Raw genomic sequence first — 20,082 nt, forward strand, 5'->3', positions numbered from 1 at the left:
GGATCAGGTTGTCTGTCTCCATATCTACAGCTGCTGTGGCCCTCATCCAGAACCAGGACTTTGGTTTCCTCAGCAGAGCTCTGCCAGGCACAACAGCTGGCGTTGACCCACACTGTAGAAAACCAAAAGATCAGCTGATCAGGAGTTTTCATGGATTTCAGCAGAAAAGAGAGCTCCTACTTTACTCTGGATGAATGTCTGCAGAGCAGTAAAGAGTCGGCTGTCCACCTGCTCAGGTAGTTTCAGTATTTATGGATCAATCTACCCGCTTGTGCTGAAGGAATGAATATATACTATCGGGGCCGTCTCCCTGCAGCCGCGCACCTCCCCGCGGATGGTCTCGTTGGGTCCGGCGGGTTTTGCACTGCACTTTTTTTTTTTTTTTTGCCGCGACCAGTGAGGCGGCAATGTCGGCAGAACTTTAATGAGGCGGTGGCCTATACCGACGAGGCGGCCGCCTCGCTGGTTATATGGGAGGGAAGCACTGGTCCATGTCCAGACATTTATGACCTGACTAGCTGCGGTGGTTGCAGTTTGAAGTAGTCCTACTGAGGTCTTCCTCCTTCACTGACTCATGGCTCAGTTTGTCAGGAAGACCAGACACAAAGCTCTTGAGATGGGAGAACTCCAGAGCTCTCCACACTTCCTCATCAGAGTACGAGTCGAAAGGATCCAGGTTCATCCTTAGAGAGCCCGAAAACAGAACCGGGTCCTGGGGAGGAAGGAGAGTCCTGTCAGAACTTTAACATCTGGATTTATCAGATCTGAGAGCAGCAGTTGATGAAACCTTCAGAGGAACTAAAGCAGAACCTGCTGAACTCCAGTTTTATCTTCTGCAGTCACTAAAACTAAACTCTGTTCATCTGAAGGCAGCTGGAAGCGTCCAAACAAACCGTTAGAATGAGTCTGTGTATTCATTATCCTGATCAGAAATCATCTCTGAGGAGTCTGGAGGTCTGAATGAAGCTGTAATGACATCAACACAACCCCTTCTCCAGACTGATTAAACCAGCAGAGGTCCAGATGTTCGTCCTGGAACTTTACAGAACCAGCTGTTACATACGTATTCTGACCACTGACCTGAGGATGATGGTGATTCTGGACCGGAGCTCGTGGAGGCCGAGCTGAGAGATGTCCACCCCCATCGATGAAGATCTTCCCCTCAGCCGCCTCGATGATCCGGAACAGACCCAGAGTCAGAGAGGACTTCCTGCTCCGGTCCGGCCCACGATGCCCACCTGGTGGAAGGAGCAGCGAAAGGTAGGTCACGGACCGTACACACCAGTATAAACCAGTATACACCAGTATAAACCATTATAAACCAGTACACACCAGTATAAACCATTATAAACCAGTATACACCAGTATAAACCATTATAAACCAGTACACACCAGTATAAACCATTATAAACCAGTACACACCAGTATAAACCATTATAAACCAGTACACACCAGTACAAACCAGTACACACCAGTACACACCAGTACAAACCAATACACACCAGTATAAACCAGTATAAACCAGTACAAACCAGTACACACCAGTATAAACCACTATACACCAGTATAAACCAGTACACACCAGTTTAAACCAGTACACACCAGTATAAACAGTATAAACCAGTATACACCAGTACAAACCAGTACAAACCAGTATACACCAGTATACACCAGTATACACCAGTATAAACCAGTACAAACCAGTACAAACCAGTATAAACCAGTACAAACCAGTACACACCAGTATAAACCAGTACAAACCAGTACACACCAGTATAAACCAGTACACACCAGTACAAACCAGTATAAACCAGTACACACCAGTACAAACCAGTATACACCAGTACAAACCAGTATAAACCAGTACAAACCAGTATAAACCAGTACACACCAGTACAAACCAGTATAAACCAGTACAAACCAGTATAAACCAGTACACACCAGTACAAACCAGTATAAACCAGTATATACTAGGGATGTGCGTACTAGTCGTTTAATCGTTAACCGCCTACTCATTTAGTATTTCACTAGTCGGTTAAACGCTGCATTCAGCATCATGCTCCTTGTTCTTCCTCTGCCTCGGCTTCTTTGTAAACAGGCTGAGCAGACAGGGAGAGAATTGACCCTTCGCTAAGCCCCTCTCCAATCCTACCTTAGCAACTGTAAATAGGCACGAGAGGTCTGTCAAGCTTTCAGCAGAAGAACCGGTGTGCGTACGGTACTTGCAAGCTTGCAATGATCAGCTGAATCCCTCCAAAATCAATGAGAACACCTACGTCTGTTCTAAGGTAAGTTGCTAGCTAACAGTAGCTAACGGTAGCTCTGTGTGTTAGGTCAGATAACATTAGCAAAGAAAGACGTCTCAGTGGAAGGTTACTTCTCTTAAAACTTGAGCTAGTGTGTATTATTGGAGCAAAATAAATACTGGTGATATACAGAGACAACTTCTGACATACTGGTATAGCATATACATACTAGCAATCTATGGGTCTCCGCCTACGCTCACGTCTGGCTTTGGCGACAACAACAGATGAGATCGGTACTGCATTAATGTTGTAACCCTTTGGTTTGTGCCACTGTTGTGGCAAACTTGTGCAAGATACTGCTGGGCTTTGCTGTGCCTTAATGAGATCAAGTGTATAGATCAGCCCCACTATATGTGAGCAATATCCTGGCACACTGTAAACAAACACAAGTTTAGCTTAGCAAGAAATGGGCAGACACATGATAATGACCGTTGACATAACATTAATTTAAATGTATATAATACATGTCGGCTTACCCTGCTGTACAAGAACATTGTTGTTCTAATGATTATTTTTGACGTGAAGTGACAATACATGGGGTGTTTGGCGCTTACACTGAGATCTGTGTGCTTTTCCCTCTATTTTAACGTCCTCTTCATTTGCACTCCGCCAACATTTAATTTGGTGAATGTAGTTCTCAAAAGCATACTGGAGACCCTTCTGTCTGCTTCTCTCTGATATCGCTGTAGAATATGTCCAGAAATTTGCACATATCTCCTGAGAAATATCACTCACCGGTACCGCTAAAAACTCCATATTTCATGCTAGTAGGGAAAGCTTGACAGGCGTAGCAACAGTAACCAAGGGGGGCGGGGCTTAGCGAAGGGTCAATTGCTCCTCCACCCCTCCCCTCACACCTAGCAGGGGGCAGGGCCACACAGTTTGGGGAAGAAAGTTTGGAAAGGTAAAGTAGGAAGATGGCGACGCTCCTGCGTAACCCCGAATTTCCACATAACGCGAAAGCACCACGCTCTTGAATCGTACTGCGCAGCACTTAGAACCCATTCTCTTTTATCAGACAATTTCCACTGCACGCGCTGCAGTGCGCCAGTGCCGCGTCCCTGAAGCGCCGGCACGCGCCACGGCACTGGAGATTCACTTCAGATCTATTGTCTGAAATTGGGGGTTATGTGGAAATTGGGGGTCAGCGAGTTTACACAGCTGAAAGGCGACCTTGTTGTCATCTGCTGCGTCAAAATACTGCCAAATGGTCCTGATTTACGCTCTGCTGCCCTGCCCCTGTGGCTCTCAGCGGCGAGACCGAGACGCCCTGTCTGCCCCAGTTTCCCGACCATGGAGCCCGTCCGCGGGTTCACCGGCCCCCGCCACCCCCGGCCGCTAAATTGCAGGTTTTCTGGCTTTATAGACTAGTCGACTTGTCGCAAATAAAATTAGTCGAAATTCCCATCCCTAGTATATACAGCAGTACACACCAGTACACACCAGTATAAACCAGTATATACAGCAGTACATACAGCAGTACACACCAGTACACACACCAGTGCATACAGCAGTACTCAGAGTACACAGACCTTCTCCCCTCCAGAGATGCTGATGCTGATGTTCCTGATGGCCAGGTCCAGATCTTCTCGGTATCTCAGACCAAAGCCTCTGAAGTCGATGCAGCCGGCGGTGGGCCAGCCTGGAGGAAGACTGGAGGACTCGTGGATCCACTGGGCCTGGAGATAAATACCAACATGTGGCTGTAAGGGAATCTTAAAAAACACAAAGCTGGTACCAGTTACTAGGTACTAGCACTAGGTACCTCCTTCTCGGTGTCGTAGTACTCTTTGACTTTCTCCACAGCCACGATGTTGGTCTCCACGTCAGAAGACATCCGGACCAGCCAGGTCAGGGAGGCAGTGAGCTGCTCGTTGGAGGATCAGAACCAACATGGAGGTCAGGTTAATATTCTACAGATGGCTAACTCCTGATCTGCGTCCGTCAGCTCTGCCTCCACACCAACGACACGAAGCAAGCGTAGATCCTAGCAGCTAACTGAGCATTAAAGTACTTCAAATCCAACTTGACAGCAGTGTCCTGCTAGAGTTTAACCTCAGAGACCTCCAGATCGACTGAAACATTTTGGGTGTTTGTCTATTCTGGAAATAAAAGAAATCCCCACTATGGTCTGCTGGTAAAAACTGATCTGAGGAACGACCAGCAGGCTGAGATCCTTTAAGACAAACTTGCTTCTTTGAGGTGAATTGTTTGAAGTCGGCTGTCATGAGATGTTCTAGAGGTTCCTTCGGTTCCTCTCAGTGAGAAGACTGATGAACCTGGTCTCTGAATATGAAGCTTCAGGTGAGTTTACCTGCAGGGCGTAGGAGATGGACAGACCCATGATGCCTGGACTCAGACTCTCTCTGGCGATGACGGCGAACAGCGCAGCAGACGACACGATGCAGTTTCCTACAAACTCCAGACGAACCGCCAACCACCTGATCAGACATGTTCATCAGCAGCAGGTGAAGACATGGAGCAGCTCAGAGGAACCCTGGAACCTAAACGAGTGGTTCTGGGGTGAACTGAATGCTAAGGAATACGAACCTGTTGGCTACGATGCTGGGGTAGTAGGCCTTCTGGTTGTGGTCCACCCGCTGGTCGCTCTCTCGGATGAAGCGCTCCTGCTCTCCAAACGCTCGGATCACGGACGTTCCCAGCAGCGTTTCATTGAAGTGGGTGTAGATGGGCGAGCGGCTGACGGACTCCAGACGCTTCAGCTGGCGAGACGACGCCACGTAGAACCTCTGGACAGAGCAAAGACAGACGAGTCCAAAACTTGCAATGACCCAGAGGAAGAGTGACCATTTAGATCTTCACCAGAGGAACCGTTTGGGAGCTTCAGTTCTCCAGGAACAGCAGAACCAAATGCAGACAAAATGTATGAGAAGAACAAAGTCTGGTGTTTCCAACCAACCTGCACCAGAAAGTAGAGCAGACCGAGGACAGGGATGATGATGGCGACCAGCGGTGTGGCGATCAGGATGATGACACAGGAGCCCAGAACGTTGAACATGGAGCCCATGAACATCTTCAGGATGCTGGGGATCACCGAGTCGATGGTGTCCATCTCCTTGGCGAAGCGGTTCACCAGGTTTCCGCTGGGAGTCCGTTCGAAGAAGAACATGGGAGAGCGCAGGACGTCGTACAGCATGGACTGGTGGAGGAACCGGGACGCCAGGATCCCACCGATGGACATGGCCAGGGAGTAACCGAAGACCGCCACACCTGCAGGACAGATCATGGAGGGTTTCTGTCTGAACTTTACAGCTGCTGCAAACACAAGGCCTCAACCTCTCCTACTGAGACTGGAATATACTGAGAGGTTACCAGAGGAAAGCAGCTTCAGAGATCAGAACTTGTTTTTAATTCTGCAGCTGATCTGAAGCAGCAGGACGATAAAAACCAGAAACAGCTCAGATGAAACAGTATTTCTGTGACAGGATGAGTGAATTAGTGAAAGCAGCTCACCCTGGGACAGACCCAGACCTCCATACACCCCCAGCCTCATCAATCGGTCCGGCTGAGTTCCATTCACCACCGGATCATCGGTCCACAAACTCAGCCAGTAGTTGGAGAACATGGAGACCAGGTGATGGGCCAGGAACAGCAGCAGGCTGATGCAGGACAGAGCCAGTCCGATGGCCTTCAGGTAGGACCAGAACACCGACAGCTTGACCTAAGGACCAGACCAGAGGTTGGAGTCTTCAGCTGGATCTGACACGGTGCTGGGTTCTCTGCTGTGGATGAACATGTGAAGCTTCACGTACCCTCCCAGTGCTGGCCTTATCAGCCTCCGTCAGCTTCCCCACCTTCGGGTCCTTGGTCTTCTGGTTCAGCTGCTTCTCCTCCTTCTCCATCAGAGACACTTTAGAAGCACTGTTGGCTCCTGGACTGCTGCAGAAATAGTCACACATGATGAAGTTAACACTCTTATTCTGATCATCTGAGGTGAACTTTCTAGCAGTTTGTGTTCCTGTAAATGTTAACGAGGACCTCCTCACCCAACCGGAGTCGTCACGCTGCCGTTCTCCTTCCCTTTGGCTCCACTCTTTGGAGGTGATTCTGAATGCAGGAAGAAACAGGTTTAATGAGTAGATCCTGAACTCTGCAGTCCTGAACACGCTGGAAATCTGAATCTCCAGCTCTCCGTCTCTCACCATCGTCTTCAGTTTGGTCCACAGTAGCGTACGTTCGCTGGAACTCTGCGAACGCTCCGTCCGTGGCCATGAGCTGCTGGTAGGACCCCACCTCAGTGATCTCCCCGTCCAGCATGACCAGGATCAGGTGGGCCTGAGGCAGGTAGCTCAGCCCGTGGGTCACCAGAATCCGGGTCTGAACACATCCAGGATCAAAGAGAGTCAGTGAAGGACTGCAGCACTTCCTGTTTTATCAAACAAGACTATGAAAACAAAACAGAATGTTCTTTATTGGAACCTTTAGACATTGAATGTTTGTCAGATAAAGTGAACAGCATTAATCTGAGGACCGAGAAGCTGCTCTCAGAAATTATCCAGAACATTGTAGATGGACTATCCGAGTTTTGTGGATATTTAAAATACATTTCAAAGTCTTTGGAGATTCTAGTTCTACATCAGAGCTGTTTCTGATCCGTCTGGAGCTGCTGAGGATCCTTCCAACAGAACCTTCATGAGATCTTTCTGATCATTCCTCATGGTTCTTGCTGCCTCCGAATATAAATGATTTGACTAAATCCAGGAGATTATTCTTCTTTTATCAGAGTCCACCAGAATCACATTTAACTGGTTAAGAACCTGCTGGATGCTGACAGAACTTCTGAGGAGAACCACAGTAGAACCTCAGTAGAACAGCTGGAGGTCCACATTCTTCAATTCAAAAAGGTAAAGTTTAATATTTTCTGTATTTATTACACATAAAGTGAAATATTTCTAATCTTTTGGACGGTACTAGAATATAAGCTTTGTTGTCATTGTTTCAGACAAACATCTCAGCAGTGGAACCTGCATGGAATAAACAGAACCAGATATAAAAACAGAACAAACTGCAAAAACTCTATCCATGTCTTCTAGCCGATCTCAGACTATTAGAATATAGCCGAGGCTCCAGGGGCCCTCACCTTGTCCTTCAGAAGCCCCTGAGGGCCGATGACCTGATCAAAGATGTGTTTTCCCACATGAGCATCGACAGCAGACAGCGGATCGTCCAGCAGGTAGACGGCTCGGTCGCAGTAGACGGCTCGGGCCAGACTCACCCTCTGCTTCTGACCTCCGGACAGGTTCACCCCCTGAACCAGAACCACACACGACACAGAACCAGCAGAGTCAGAACCAGCAGAGGAACAGAACTGGGTCAGCAGTGGAGTCCTACATCCTGATACCTTCTCTCCGATCTCCGTCTCGTCTCCAGCAGGAAGGATCTCCAGGTCCGGCTGGAGAGCGCAGGCCTCCACCACTCGCCGGTACCAGGCCTCCCTCCTCTGCTGACCAAACAGGATGTTGTCCTTCAGGGAGGAGTTCTGGATCCAGGCCTGCTGGGGGATGTAGGCCACAGAACCCTGCAGGAGCAAAACACATCAACGAGAGCTCCATGTCCAACCCTTTAGTGCTGAAGTCAGTCAGACTGAAGTCCTGGATCTACAGTCTAACTCTGACCTCCTCACACAGAAATCTCACATCCATGAAGAAGACAGTATTTCAGTAACTCACTGTGTGTGTGTTTTTTGTGTGTTACTGTGTGTATTTGTCACCTTAACAGCTACAGTTCCCTCCAGTTTGTCCATTTCTCCGAGCAGAGCAGAAAGCAGAGAAGACTTTCCTGATCCAACGTGTCCGACCACCGCCACCAGAGAACCTTCAGGGATACACACATTCAGCCTACACACACACACACACACACACACACACACGTTTGTTCGTTGTGATAAAAACTTCCACATTAATAAAAGTAATAGTTTCATTTTGCTGTTTCGTGTTTTTATTTATTAAACTTTTTAGGGACCATACGTCTTCTGGACATTTGCTCACTGAGGCTGAATGAGGGGAATTTTCTAATAATTCTGCAGAACATTTTCCTGATTACTAAAGTTTTTTCATGAGGATGCAGTGATGTTTTGAGGCTCACCTCTTCAGCGTTGGCGATTCGGTTCTGGACCAGCTGAAGACTCCGTCCTGGATGGTGATGCCGTGAGGAGCTGTGAGGAGAAGAACATTAATACGCTGCTTGTGGAACATCTCCACCTACATCAGCAGACCAGAGGAACTCACAGCCTGCCACTGCTTTGTGGTCGACGCTGTCTTCCTGCAGCTCCTCGTGAGACAGAAACACTCGGAGACGCTTCAGAGATACGCTGGCCTGGAGAGAAGAAACCAGAGGTCTGATCAACATCCAGCTCAGACAGCAGCACTCATTATTTATTCATTCAGGACAGTTTGGTTCTAGAGGCAGGAAGTCTGTATTAATTAATTTATGGTTGATTTAACGAGTCTGTAGTGGAATATCAGGACTTTAGGTTCAGTATCAGGATGAATAAAGTGTTTTTATTCTCTTTATCTGTTTATGAAAAATCCACTAAATGAACGAATAAATGTCTCCACCAGATAATAATGACTTCAGATGAACATCATCAGGTCTCCAGTCTGAGGTCTCTTCATGTCCACACAGACACTAAAACAAACGTTTTATTACGTCTGAATCTTCTCTACAGTTTGGACTCATTCCAGCAGGAAGTTAAACTGAACACAGAACCTGGAGGTTCATCTTTAATTTAGATGTTCTGCTGTTTTCTGACTTTCATCTGTGCAGTAAAAGGACTGAATTATTTCATCTGACTTCAATTAGCTGCTGATTTATCGTCCGTATCCGTCCTGTTGACAGGAGGAGGTGAAGGCCACCGACAGACTTCTTCTACCCTCATGAGTCACGACTATAAAGCAGACACGAGGACGACCAGCAGCTCACACCTGCACCATGCTGCTGATCACCATTGGCAGCATGTTGAGAGGAAAACGCAGGATGTTGAAGAGTGCCAGAGAAACGAAGGCCTTCTGAGCATCGAGGACGTTGTGTTCATCGATCAGCACGTAGACGCTGAAAGTGGACAGAGCAACCTGAGCAGGCAGGAGAGAAGAAAACCTCATTAAAAGCAGCAGAAGAACCGAAGCTTCCAGAGCAGCTGGTTTTCAGACGTTCTGAGATCTTCATGTATCGTCTCCTCATCCTGTCCATCTGCTATAGAGGATGGATTGATGAAGGTCTGCACTCACCAGGAACGGGGCGCAGACCCAGGTGAAGGTGGAGACCGCCCCCAGGTAGGCAGCCTTCTTCAGGACCTTCAGCTCGCTTTCACGGATCTCCGACACCTTGTCCTTGAAGGCCAGTTCCCAGGCGTAGAGCTTCAGCACCTTGATGCCGTTCAGCATCTCGTTCATCAGCTTGATGCGTTGGTCCTTGCTCTTCATCTGGGCCACCTGCTCAGAAGAAAAAACCTTCAGAGAAATGACCACAGCAGGAACAGGTCAGGTTCTGCTGGTTCTGTCTTAACCACCAGCTCTGAGAACCGTCTGAATGCTAAACAGTCGATCTGACCATCAAGTTTGTGGTGAAGTCCAACCTGGTAGGTTTTGGTTTTCATGGCGATGACGGCGTTCACTGGAACCATCAGGAGCATCACAGCCACTCCAGCCAGAACCGACGGACCCAGGTTCTGTTCACACACAAAGAGGAACAACCTGCAGATCAGAATCACCACCGTCCGTGTTCCACCAGACATCCACACTTTGTCAGAGAACATCAGCCTCCAGCGTCATGAAGCCACCACTGAATGGTCCGATGTCCTACCTGCCAGAGGAAGTAGAGCGCCAGAACCACCTGCAGAGGAGCCGACCAGATCATGTTGATGTAGGTGATGAGGTCCATGAAGCGCTGGGCGTCCACAGACATCAGGTTTACGATCTCTCCCACGGTGGAGGTCCGACGAGCGGCGCTGCTGATGACCAGGGCCTGGAAGAGAAGATCCAGGAGTGAGAAGTTCAACAAGGTTCACAACAAAACTGACAGACGGTTACTGCCTGTCACCATTATTCTGGAGGAACCAGCAGCAGAACCTGGTTTACATTCTCCGTCTCTACAATGTTGACCAGTGAAGGTTTTACCTTCCTGTAAACGGCTCCGATGATGGCGGTTCTCAGACGCATGCCGGAGACGAAGCAGACGTGAAAATATCTCTGCAGGATGAGCGACTGGACACAGGTACACAGGAAGAGCAGAGCCGTGTAGAAGAAGCCCTGCCAGGAGGGGGCGCTGGAGTCGTTCACAAAACGGATCAGGAGCCTGCAGGGAACCAGGAGGAGATAAAACAGTCCAGACATGATGCTGTAAATAACGCAGTAAACACATTTATGACCATTTATTCCTGGATTCAGCAGCTCCAGATCATATCACTACCAGACCTCTCAGGGAAACAGAAAATATAGCTCTGGAGTCAGCGTGTCCACATCTGGCCTTTTCTTTGTGATGTCAGTAAATAAAATGTTTTCATGTCAGTCAACGCCTGAGGTTTGGTTTCAGAATAAAACACATTCTGTCCTTAAAGAAAAAAACAAGAAATGAACTCTTTAATGGGAAGAAAATGAAGGAAACTTCTGGAGAGAAACTGAGGAGGATCCAGATAGATGAGGATTATTCAGCAAGTCCTCCTCCAAACATTCACCTCCTAAACCATGAGAAACCCCAACACATCTTTCAACCAGCTGTAACCAGGTGGTTCTAGTTACCGGAGGATCTCAGGCCCAACAAACATCAGGATGTCTTGGATGATCTTGTAGAGGCAGGAGATGAGGAAGTAGGGTCCAAACGTCAGACACAACGCCCAGAACAGCGACGGCTCTTTGGTCTTCTTGGGGGTTTTGATCAGCAGGATCTCAGCCTCTTCCACCGGTCGGTCTTCTTTGCCTTCAGGGCGGGCGACTCTCTTCGGGGAGTAGAGGGTTTCCTGCTCCGTCCTGAAACAGTTCAATCTGTTATTAACAGAGTCACAGTGTTTCTACTAAATGTGTTGATGAATGAAGAGTTCTACATGATGAACCTTCAGACTGAAGCTATTAAAACCTTCAATGATTCCCTGGTTGGTTTTTAGCAGTTAAACAGCTTCTACTGGTTCCTGACCTCTTGACCTTATGGCACTCTGAGTTCCAGCGACGGACCAGCTGAGGAACCACTTGCTGGGACCGGTCCTCCGGGTTCAGGGACCACAGGTCCTTCTCCTCCAGGGGGCGCTGGTATCCTGTCACCATCATCCTGGTAAAGACAGATGAGAGTCTGAAGCAAAAGATCTAAAGTCTGAAGCAGAGGCTCTAAAGTCTGAAGCAGAAGATCTAAAGTCTGAAGCAGAAGATCTAAAGTCTGAAGCAGAAGATCTAGAGTTTTAGGGAGGAGATCCTGAACAGAGAAGGAACAGATGATAAAATAATTTTATCCGTACGGAGTAACTGTAACCGTACGGAGTAACTGTAACCGTACGGAGTAACTGTAACCGTACAGAGTAACTGTAACCGTACAGAGTAACTTTATCCGTACGGAGTAACTTTAACCGTACGGAGTAACTTTAACCGTACGGAGTAACTTTAACCGTACGGAGTAACTTTATCCGTACGGAGTAACTTTAACCGTACGGAGTAACTTTAACCGTACGGAGTAACTGTAACCGTACAGAGTAACTTTATCCGTACGGAGTAACTTTAACCGTACGGAGTAACTTTAACCGTACGGAGTAACTTTAACCGTACGGAGTAACTGTAACCGTACAGAGTAACTTTAACCGTACAGAGTAACTTTAACCGTACGGAGTAACTGTAACCGTACGGAGTAACTGTAACCGTACAGAGTAACTGTAACCGTACAGAGTAACTTTAACCGTACAGAGTAACTGTAACCGTACAGAGTAACTTTAACCGTACGGAGTAACTTTAACCGTACGGAGTAACTGTAACCGTATGGAGTAACTGTAACCGTACAGAGTAACTGTAACCGTACGCAGTAACTGTAACCGTACAGAGTAACTGTAACCGTACAGAGTAACTGTTACCGTATGGAGTAACTTTATCCATATGGAGTAACTGTAACCGTACGGAGTAACTGTAACCGTACAGAGTAACTTTATCCATATGGAGTAACTGTAACCGTACAGAGTAACTGTAACCGTACAGAGTAACTGTAACCGTACAGAGTAACTGTAACCGTATTGAGTAACTGTAACCGTATGGAGTAACTGTAACCGTATGGAGTAACTTTATCCATATGGAGTAACTGTAACCGTACAGAGTAACTGTAACCGTACAGAGTAACTGTAACCGTACAGAGTAACTGTAACCGTACAGAGTAACTGTAACCGTATGGAGTAACTTTTACCGTACAGAGTAACTGTAACCGTACAGAGTAACTGTATCCGTACGCAGTAACTGTAACCGTACAGAGTAACTGTAACCGTACAGAGTAACTTTATCCGTATGGAGTAACTTTATCCGTACAGAGTAACTGTAACCGTACGCAGTAACTGTAACCGTACAGAGTAACTGTAACCGTACAGAGTAACTTTACCCGTATGGAGTAACTTTATCCGTACAGAGTAACTGTAACCGTACGGAGTAACTGTAACTGTATGGAGTAACTGTAACTGTATGGAGTAACTTTACCCGTATGGAGTAACTGTAACTGTATGGAGTAACTGTAACCGTACGGAGTAACTGTAACCGTATGGAGTAACTTTAACTGTATGGAGTAACTGTAACTGTATGGAGTAACTTTATCCGTACAGAGTAACTGTAACCGTATGGAGTAACTTTAACCGTATGGAGTAACTTTAACCAGGTCATTTCCCTTCAAGGATCAACAGAGTTCTCAGAGTTGATCCTGGTTCAGTGAAGTTGTAGAGATAAAGCTGATAACTGATCCAACTGGTCTAAAGGGAACAACACCTCATATCACAGTCTGTTCCTTTCTCTGAGAGCAACGGCTTTTTATTCCATTCCCATCATTGTCTCAGAGTAAAAAAGTGATTTAACCGACTTTCAAAAGTCAAAACCAAATGTGTAGTCGTTAATATTGTCCCAAAACAGACACACAGGAGAAAATGTACAAATTAACAGTTAAGTGTTCAGAAGAAAGGACCATGAAGCCACCAGGAAGTAACCTTCCTAGAACCTTCCTGGAGAATTCAAAAGTGTCAGATGTTAAAGGAAAACAGGAGGATTCACTGCAGTGGGACAGAAACCAGTTGAAGATGGTTCAGAGGTTTTCTGGACAGAAGAAATGAGATGAACTGAGAACCAGCAGGTCAGAAGGCCTTCATGTCTGCAGATCTCTATTAACTGGACCACAGGAGACCAGACAGCGGTAGACCTTCATACAGAGAGAGGAACAGGTTCTGGATGAATCCTGATTATTCTGAACTTCTAAAAATCCCTGATGGAATCAAACATAGTCCTTCTCCGAAAAACTCCAGGGTTAGTCTCTCGTCGATTCTGTAGAATCAAACAAACCAACAACCTGCAGCAGACCTGAACATAGAGAAGATAAACTCAGAATACGAGTTATTCCACTGTACCAACACCTGAAGCTCTGCTCACCTGGTGATCCACCAGAAGGTGATTCTGGAGAGGAACGAAGCTCCAGGCTCAGGACAGGGATTCTGGACAGAAAGACCTTCAGTTAGAATCAGAGTATTAGAGATGACTTTAAAACACGAAACACGGCGTTAGAACCCATGATCAGGACACGGGTTCTAACCAGACTTCAGGAAACATCTCTGAAAGAACAACGAAGGAGACATTCACCGAGTCTTTGACGGCCTGAGAGAAGAGCGGCGGCCGGTCGGTGAAGCAGGAGAGGACCAGGGCCACTAGCAGCAAGGCGTAGTAGATGTAGAAGGTGGTGTATCTCCACACGTTCACCATCTGAGGCTGGAAACACAGAACACACATCGACTGATCCACAGAACCAGACTCAATGTCTCTGCAGCAAACTGATTCTGGACCCGCAGAGATTCACACCGCTCAGAGTTCTGACCTGGTCCAGAGCCTGCAGGATCCTGGACCTGAAGCTGACCGAGGCACACATCAGAGCCAGCAGCCAGAAGATCAGCATCACCCCAGAAGACTGGACGCCTTTCATCCGCTCATACTGGACCAGCAGGGCGGCCAGCAGCTGGAGATACCAGGACAGATGTTAGACTGGATAAAACCATCAGACTCACTCAGACTGCACCATAACTCACTGATTAAATACGCTACAGTTCAGCACAATCAGAGGAATGTCCAGAGAAACGGTGTAAATAAAGTTTGAGGAACAGAAGGATCTCACCATAGTCAGGCCCAGTAAGGTTGGGCTGACGAAGTACACGGCTGCCGGGACGCTGGAGCTGCTCGATTCCCAGAAAGAATAAAAGACGTCCGACCAGCAGACGATCCACAGCAGGAGGCCCACGGACTGGGGACAGGAGAACGAGGTAAAGACTGGCTCTTCTGGCAGGTTTAGAAGCTCTGAAGGTCTTAACAGCTGCACTATTAAAGGGGACTTTCGTTTTTTTTCAACCTGGGGTCAGTTTCCATATGTAATTTCATACATGTGAGTGATGGAGAAATGAATTTTCAACATAGCTCCAGTATTTAGCCAGGCAGGCAGCTGAGCAGCTGAGGTAGCAAAAAGTATGGGGCAGCTGGCCCCCCACGTCAAAGTCCGCCCTAACGTGCTTTTGCCCCACACTGACCGGCTCAGATAGTCTCAATGAGTGTCCCACAACATACTAGAGATGAGAAGTGAACGAAAACCTCCACATTACAAATCTCGTTCCGAAATCGCACGATAGCTCGCGCCAAAACCGGTGTTTTGGTACTTTTTTACTCCGATTTCGCGAGCTATCGTGCGATTTCAGAGTGAGATTTGCTTTCTAGCGTCCTGAGATTTGGATACAGACCACAACAAAGAGCGATCGCCAGGTAATGTGGAGGTTTTCGTTCACTTCTCATCTCTAGTTTGTTGTGGGACACTCATTGAGACTATCTGAGCCGGTCAGTGTGGGAAAAAAGCACGTTAGGGTGGACTTTGACGCAGGGGGGCAAGTTGCCCCATACTTTTCGCTAGCTGAGCTGCTAGCTGAGCTGCTAAGCTGCCTGCCTCGCTAAATACTGGAGCTATGTCAAAAATTCATTTCTCCATCACTCACATTTATAAAATTACATATGGAAACAGACCCCAGGTTGAAAAAAACCGAAGTTCCCCTTTAATGAAATGGAACCAGGACCAAGACCTGGGGCCTCATTTATAAAGCTTGCGTACGCACAAAACAGGGCTAGAAAGTGGCGTACGCTGTGTTCGTTGTGATTTCTAAAAACAAACTTGGCATGAGAATGTGCGCACCGGTGCTCCAACTTTGATCCTTGCTTAAGCACATTTTGGAGACAGAGGGAACGGCAGTGCCGGAGGATGAAGTGGTGAATTGAAACCAGATTGATCTCAAACCTTTATTGTTATCACATATTAGACTTGTAGAGCCGGATAATCATAAACCCTCATTGTTGTAGATGTTCCTATAGTGCGTCATTCGGCCGACGACTGTATTTGCAGAACTATGTTCATATATTAACAGGAGCGGATTGAACGTTATTTCATTTGGTCGTTTGACCGAAGGGCCGGTATCTGGGGCCGGTGCGGTGATCTTTATTAAATAATTTTGTTTACTGATCACCCGGCGCCTGTATGGCTCATCGGGGAAAGCAGAAGACCCATTTGTAGGGGTGGTCTCCGACGCAGTGGCCCGGGTTCGATTCCTGCCCGCGGCACTTTTATGCATGTCTTCCTACTCTTCTCCCCATTTCCTGTCACTCTTCACTGCAACTATCACAGTAAAAAGGCAAAAAAAAGTAAAGAATGTTGTTTATGTATCCATATGCGGCCGAATGGGATGAGCGTCCAACCATTAATCAGCCCTGTACAGGCACACATGCTTCACACCACAACCCCCGAGTGAAGATGAATTTCTCTATGTGAACCGAAAAAATGTACATTCAATCAGTTTACAAATTATTTGTACATCGGACATGATCATAACAAATTTAGTGGCAGGGTGGCCTGGGTCAACACATGATTCATTCATCCTGATGCACAGCAGAGAAAAGACTGCAGGGGGCGCTGTGTAAAATGCCGTGGATCAGCAGCTTATTTATATACAGATACATTCATGAGTTACTTTGCATTGACCATTCATGGTAAAATGTGGGTGTGTTGTGGGCGGAATGTGAGGTGGATCCAGCTGTGCAATCTTCCAGCTGGTGTGTGTTTATAAAGAAATTGAACGCAGCTGTGCTTACGCACAGTTTTATAAATCAGGGGTGAAGGGCATACGTCCATTTCAGATTTTTGGCGTACACAAACTTTTAGTATGGATCCTATGCAATGTTTTATAAATGAGGCCCCAGGACCAGGACCAGGACCAGGACCAGTCCAGCTAAAATCAGGAACCATGTGGCCCACCAGGACTACCTGGACTTCCAGAGCTGCAGACTAAACCCTCAGATACATCAGGGTCTGATGCTCTGACTGCCCAGATAAGATGGTTCCTCCTCCCAGACCATCATTAGCTCCATCTGGGACCTCCTGCTGGTCCAGAACACCGGGGATGACCTTCCTGCCTTCCCTCACCTGCATCACTGATCAGGAGCTCCTTACAAAACTCTCCTGTCTTTACTCATCTGTTCCCTGAGCCTCTGGTGAGTCCAGATCTTCTCTAGAAGCTCCTTGTTCCACGATAATAAATACTGATGTTTAATTCTGTGGTTTCTGGTGAAGGCTGCAGAGGAACTCATATGGAAACTAATCCTTCAGCTGACTAGCGGTGGCTTCAGAACCACCATGATCCCAGATCTTAACCCTTCATGTCTCTACCACCTCTATGCTGAGCAGAACTGAGATGTTTCAGAATCTCAGTTTTCATTCAGCTCCAAAAAGAGAAGATTGACCTGAGAAGGAAACGAATATGCAGACAGCAGTAAGGAGTGGACTCACAGTTTTGGCCTTGTTCAGGTGAGTCATGCAGATGTAGCCGTGGTTGTGGCTGCGCAGGTAGACGAGGTAGAGGGGGGCGCTGATCCACAGGTAGAGGCATGGCAGCCACACCAGAACCGTGTTCTGGAAACACTGAGTCACGTCTGGGTTAGGCGTGTTCCACGTCCGGTTCCAGTCCTGGAAGAAGAAACATGCAGTCAGAAACCATCCATCAGTCATCCATCCATCATCCATCCATCTATCTATCCATCCATCATCCATCCATCTATCTATCCATCCATCATCCATCCATCCATCATCCATCCATCCATCATCCATCCATCCATCATCTATTCATCCATCATCCATCCATCCATCATCCATCCATCCATCATCCATTCATCATCCATCCATCCATCATCTATTCATCCATCATCCATCCATCCATCATCCATCCATCCATCATCTATTCATCCATCATCCATCCATCCATCATCCATCCATCCATCATCCATTCATCATCCATCCATCCATCATCTATTCATCCATCATCCATCCATCCATCATCCATCCATCCATCATCCATTCATCATCCATCCATCCATCATCTATTCATCCATCATCCATCCATCCATCATCCATCCATCCATCATCTATTCATCCATCATCCATCCATCCATCATCCATCCATCATCCATCCATCCATCATCCATCCATCCATCATCTATTCATCCATCATCCATCCATCCATCATCCATCCATCCATCATCTATTCATCCATCATCCATCCATCCATCATCCATCCATCATCCATCCATCCATCATCTATTCATCCATCATCTATTCATCCATCATCCATCCATCCATCATCCATTCATCATCCATCCATCCATCATCTATTCATCCATCATCTATTCATCCATCATCCATCCATCCATCATCCATCTATCCATCATATTAAATGTTTATTAACTGTTTACCAACTGTTTATTAAATGTTTATTAACTGTTTACCGACTGTTTACCTCACTGACGATGAGGAGGCAGTGGATGGCTCGTTACTTTCAGCTTCTTGCCATTGTTTGTACAGAGGAAAATCCCGTTACAAATGTGTGAGTAAATTTAAGCAACTTTTACACATACGCACCGATTTAAAGTTATTCCTAACACCACTAATCGTTTGGAAGGAGTCTGTTGTTGCGCAGCCTTTTCAAAAATAAGTGTTGTACTTGAGAGTACCCCGTGTATTCGCTGATTTTAGTGACAAAAACGGCAGTAATCGTTCACCGCGACGCTTTCTTGGCTGCATGCCATTGTTGTTTGGACTACATGGACTTCAAGGTCGATTTGTTTGTGCGTCACATCCGTGTTACGCTGATTGGTTCTTTCTCGTTCAAGCTGCATTCGTTAGCCCCTCCTTTTTGAAATCGTCTCCTATCATCACAATGCCAGACTGCCTTTATTTGTATTTATATTAATACATAAATAAAGTCGGTCTGGATTTTCCAGGCAACTGTTTATCAGCTGTTTATTAACGTTTACCAGCTGTTTGCCAGCTGCAGGTAAACATAGAACTCTCCATGGAATCAGAGGTAAACTGTTGGTTTTCTGGACTCTGATTGGCTGCTGTTAGTTTCTAATGTTTAATTAATCACTGATTAATACCAGGTTCTACTGCACCGCCGGGTTCTGGTCTGAAGAACCTTAATGTGACCTCAGTCTGAAGGACCAGAACCACTGGACTCCAGATAAAATGAATTCAGCTGCAGTTTAAACAAACAGTTGATGTCTGATGGTTGAATCTATAGTGTGAAGGATGAACCCTCTGAACCTGGAAGTCCATCAGCAGTCAGAGGTTAGGAGAAGATCAGCCTCCAGGAGGGACTGGAGGACATGTAGGAAGTCCTCCTGATCTATGAAAGGTTGCTCAGACTGGAAAATTGACCTCCAGATATCAGTAGAGATCCTCTGTTAGTTACAGGATAAAGAATGGATGGACTTTAAAAACAGACTATCAGCTGTTCATGAAGCTCTGCTGGAGAACTTCACTAAAGAACCTCCTTCAGCGCAGCTTCACCAGCCAGGACTCAGTAGTTTCCGTTTTATTGTGTTGTTTTTTCCATCTTTATGTTTGAACAACAGATGGAAACCAGTCTGGAGATAAATCCGGTTAATTTCCTGAAACCTGCTGGAAACTTTATGACTATTGGTTCATTAACTGATCTAATAAACACAAGAAATAAAATCTTCAGGTTTGAACCAGAACCAGAACAGACCCTCTGGTTCTGGTCTGTGGTGGACAGAAATGTATATCTGGTACCGGGATGTTGCCGGTAATGTTCCCGTCCGCTCCGTTAGCATGAGCCGGTAAAACAACCGGAGGAAAACACGAGAAGGTCACGAAAAGAAACTCACCCAGAACGGGTCGGACCGGTCCAGACTGCAGAACCTGTCGAACCCCATTCGCTGCTACGCAGAAAAAGCCGAGTTCTGAGGTTCGGTCCGGTTCTGGAGCTCAGCGGAGGTTTTATAACCGGACGACACACCGGAAGGTTGTTCTTCTTCTTCTGTCTGTGGTTCAGAAATGAGAGTAAAACCACTTTACTGCCCTCTGGTGGACAGCAGCGGTAACACCCAGAGTTTACATCAACAGAACACAGCAGCAGGGACTAATCAATCAATCAACCAATCTATCTATCTATCTATCTATCTATCTATCTATCTGTCTGTCTGTCTGTCTGTCTGTCTGTCTGTCTATC

At 46.7% G+C, this 20,082-nt stretch overlaps 1 protein-coding gene across 1 annotated transcript; it reads right to left on the bottom strand.

Moving 5' to 3' along the window:
- Positions 1-574: 574 nt before the first annotated feature.
- Positions 575-19,891, bottom strand: abcc1 (ATP-binding cassette, sub-family C (CFTR/MRP), member 1). Its single transcript, XM_051940912.1, is given in 30 exon segments — positions 575-1,142; positions 1,144-1,208; positions 1,211-1,238; positions 3,839-3,985; positions 4,072-4,173; positions 4,621-4,747; positions 4,857-5,056; positions 5,227-5,537; positions 5,781-5,988; positions 6,080-6,206; positions 6,314-6,374; positions 6,470-6,644; positions 7,408-7,575; positions 7,669-7,845; positions 8,038-8,164; positions 8,412-8,481; positions 8,555-8,642; positions 9,251-9,397; positions 9,554-9,757; positions 9,901-9,993; positions 10,128-10,289; positions 10,442-10,619; positions 11,063-11,290; positions 11,454-11,585; positions 13,913-13,974; positions 14,120-14,245; positions 14,352-14,489; positions 14,646-14,771; positions 17,346-17,522; positions 19,739-19,891. Coding segments are annotated over 30 exon segments (4,089 nt in total). The 5' UTR covers positions 19,787-19,891; the 3' UTR covers positions 575-1,055.
- Positions 19,892-20,082: the final 191 nt, after the last annotated feature.

The sequence above is a fragment of the Acanthochromis polyacanthus genome, chromosome 21, assembly GCF_021347895.1.
Source record: "Acanthochromis polyacanthus isolate Apoly-LR-REF ecotype Palm Island chromosome 21, KAUST_Apoly_ChrSc, whole genome shotgun sequence".
Taxonomy (NCBI): domain Eukaryota; kingdom Metazoa; phylum Chordata; class Actinopteri; family Pomacentridae; genus Acanthochromis; species Acanthochromis polyacanthus.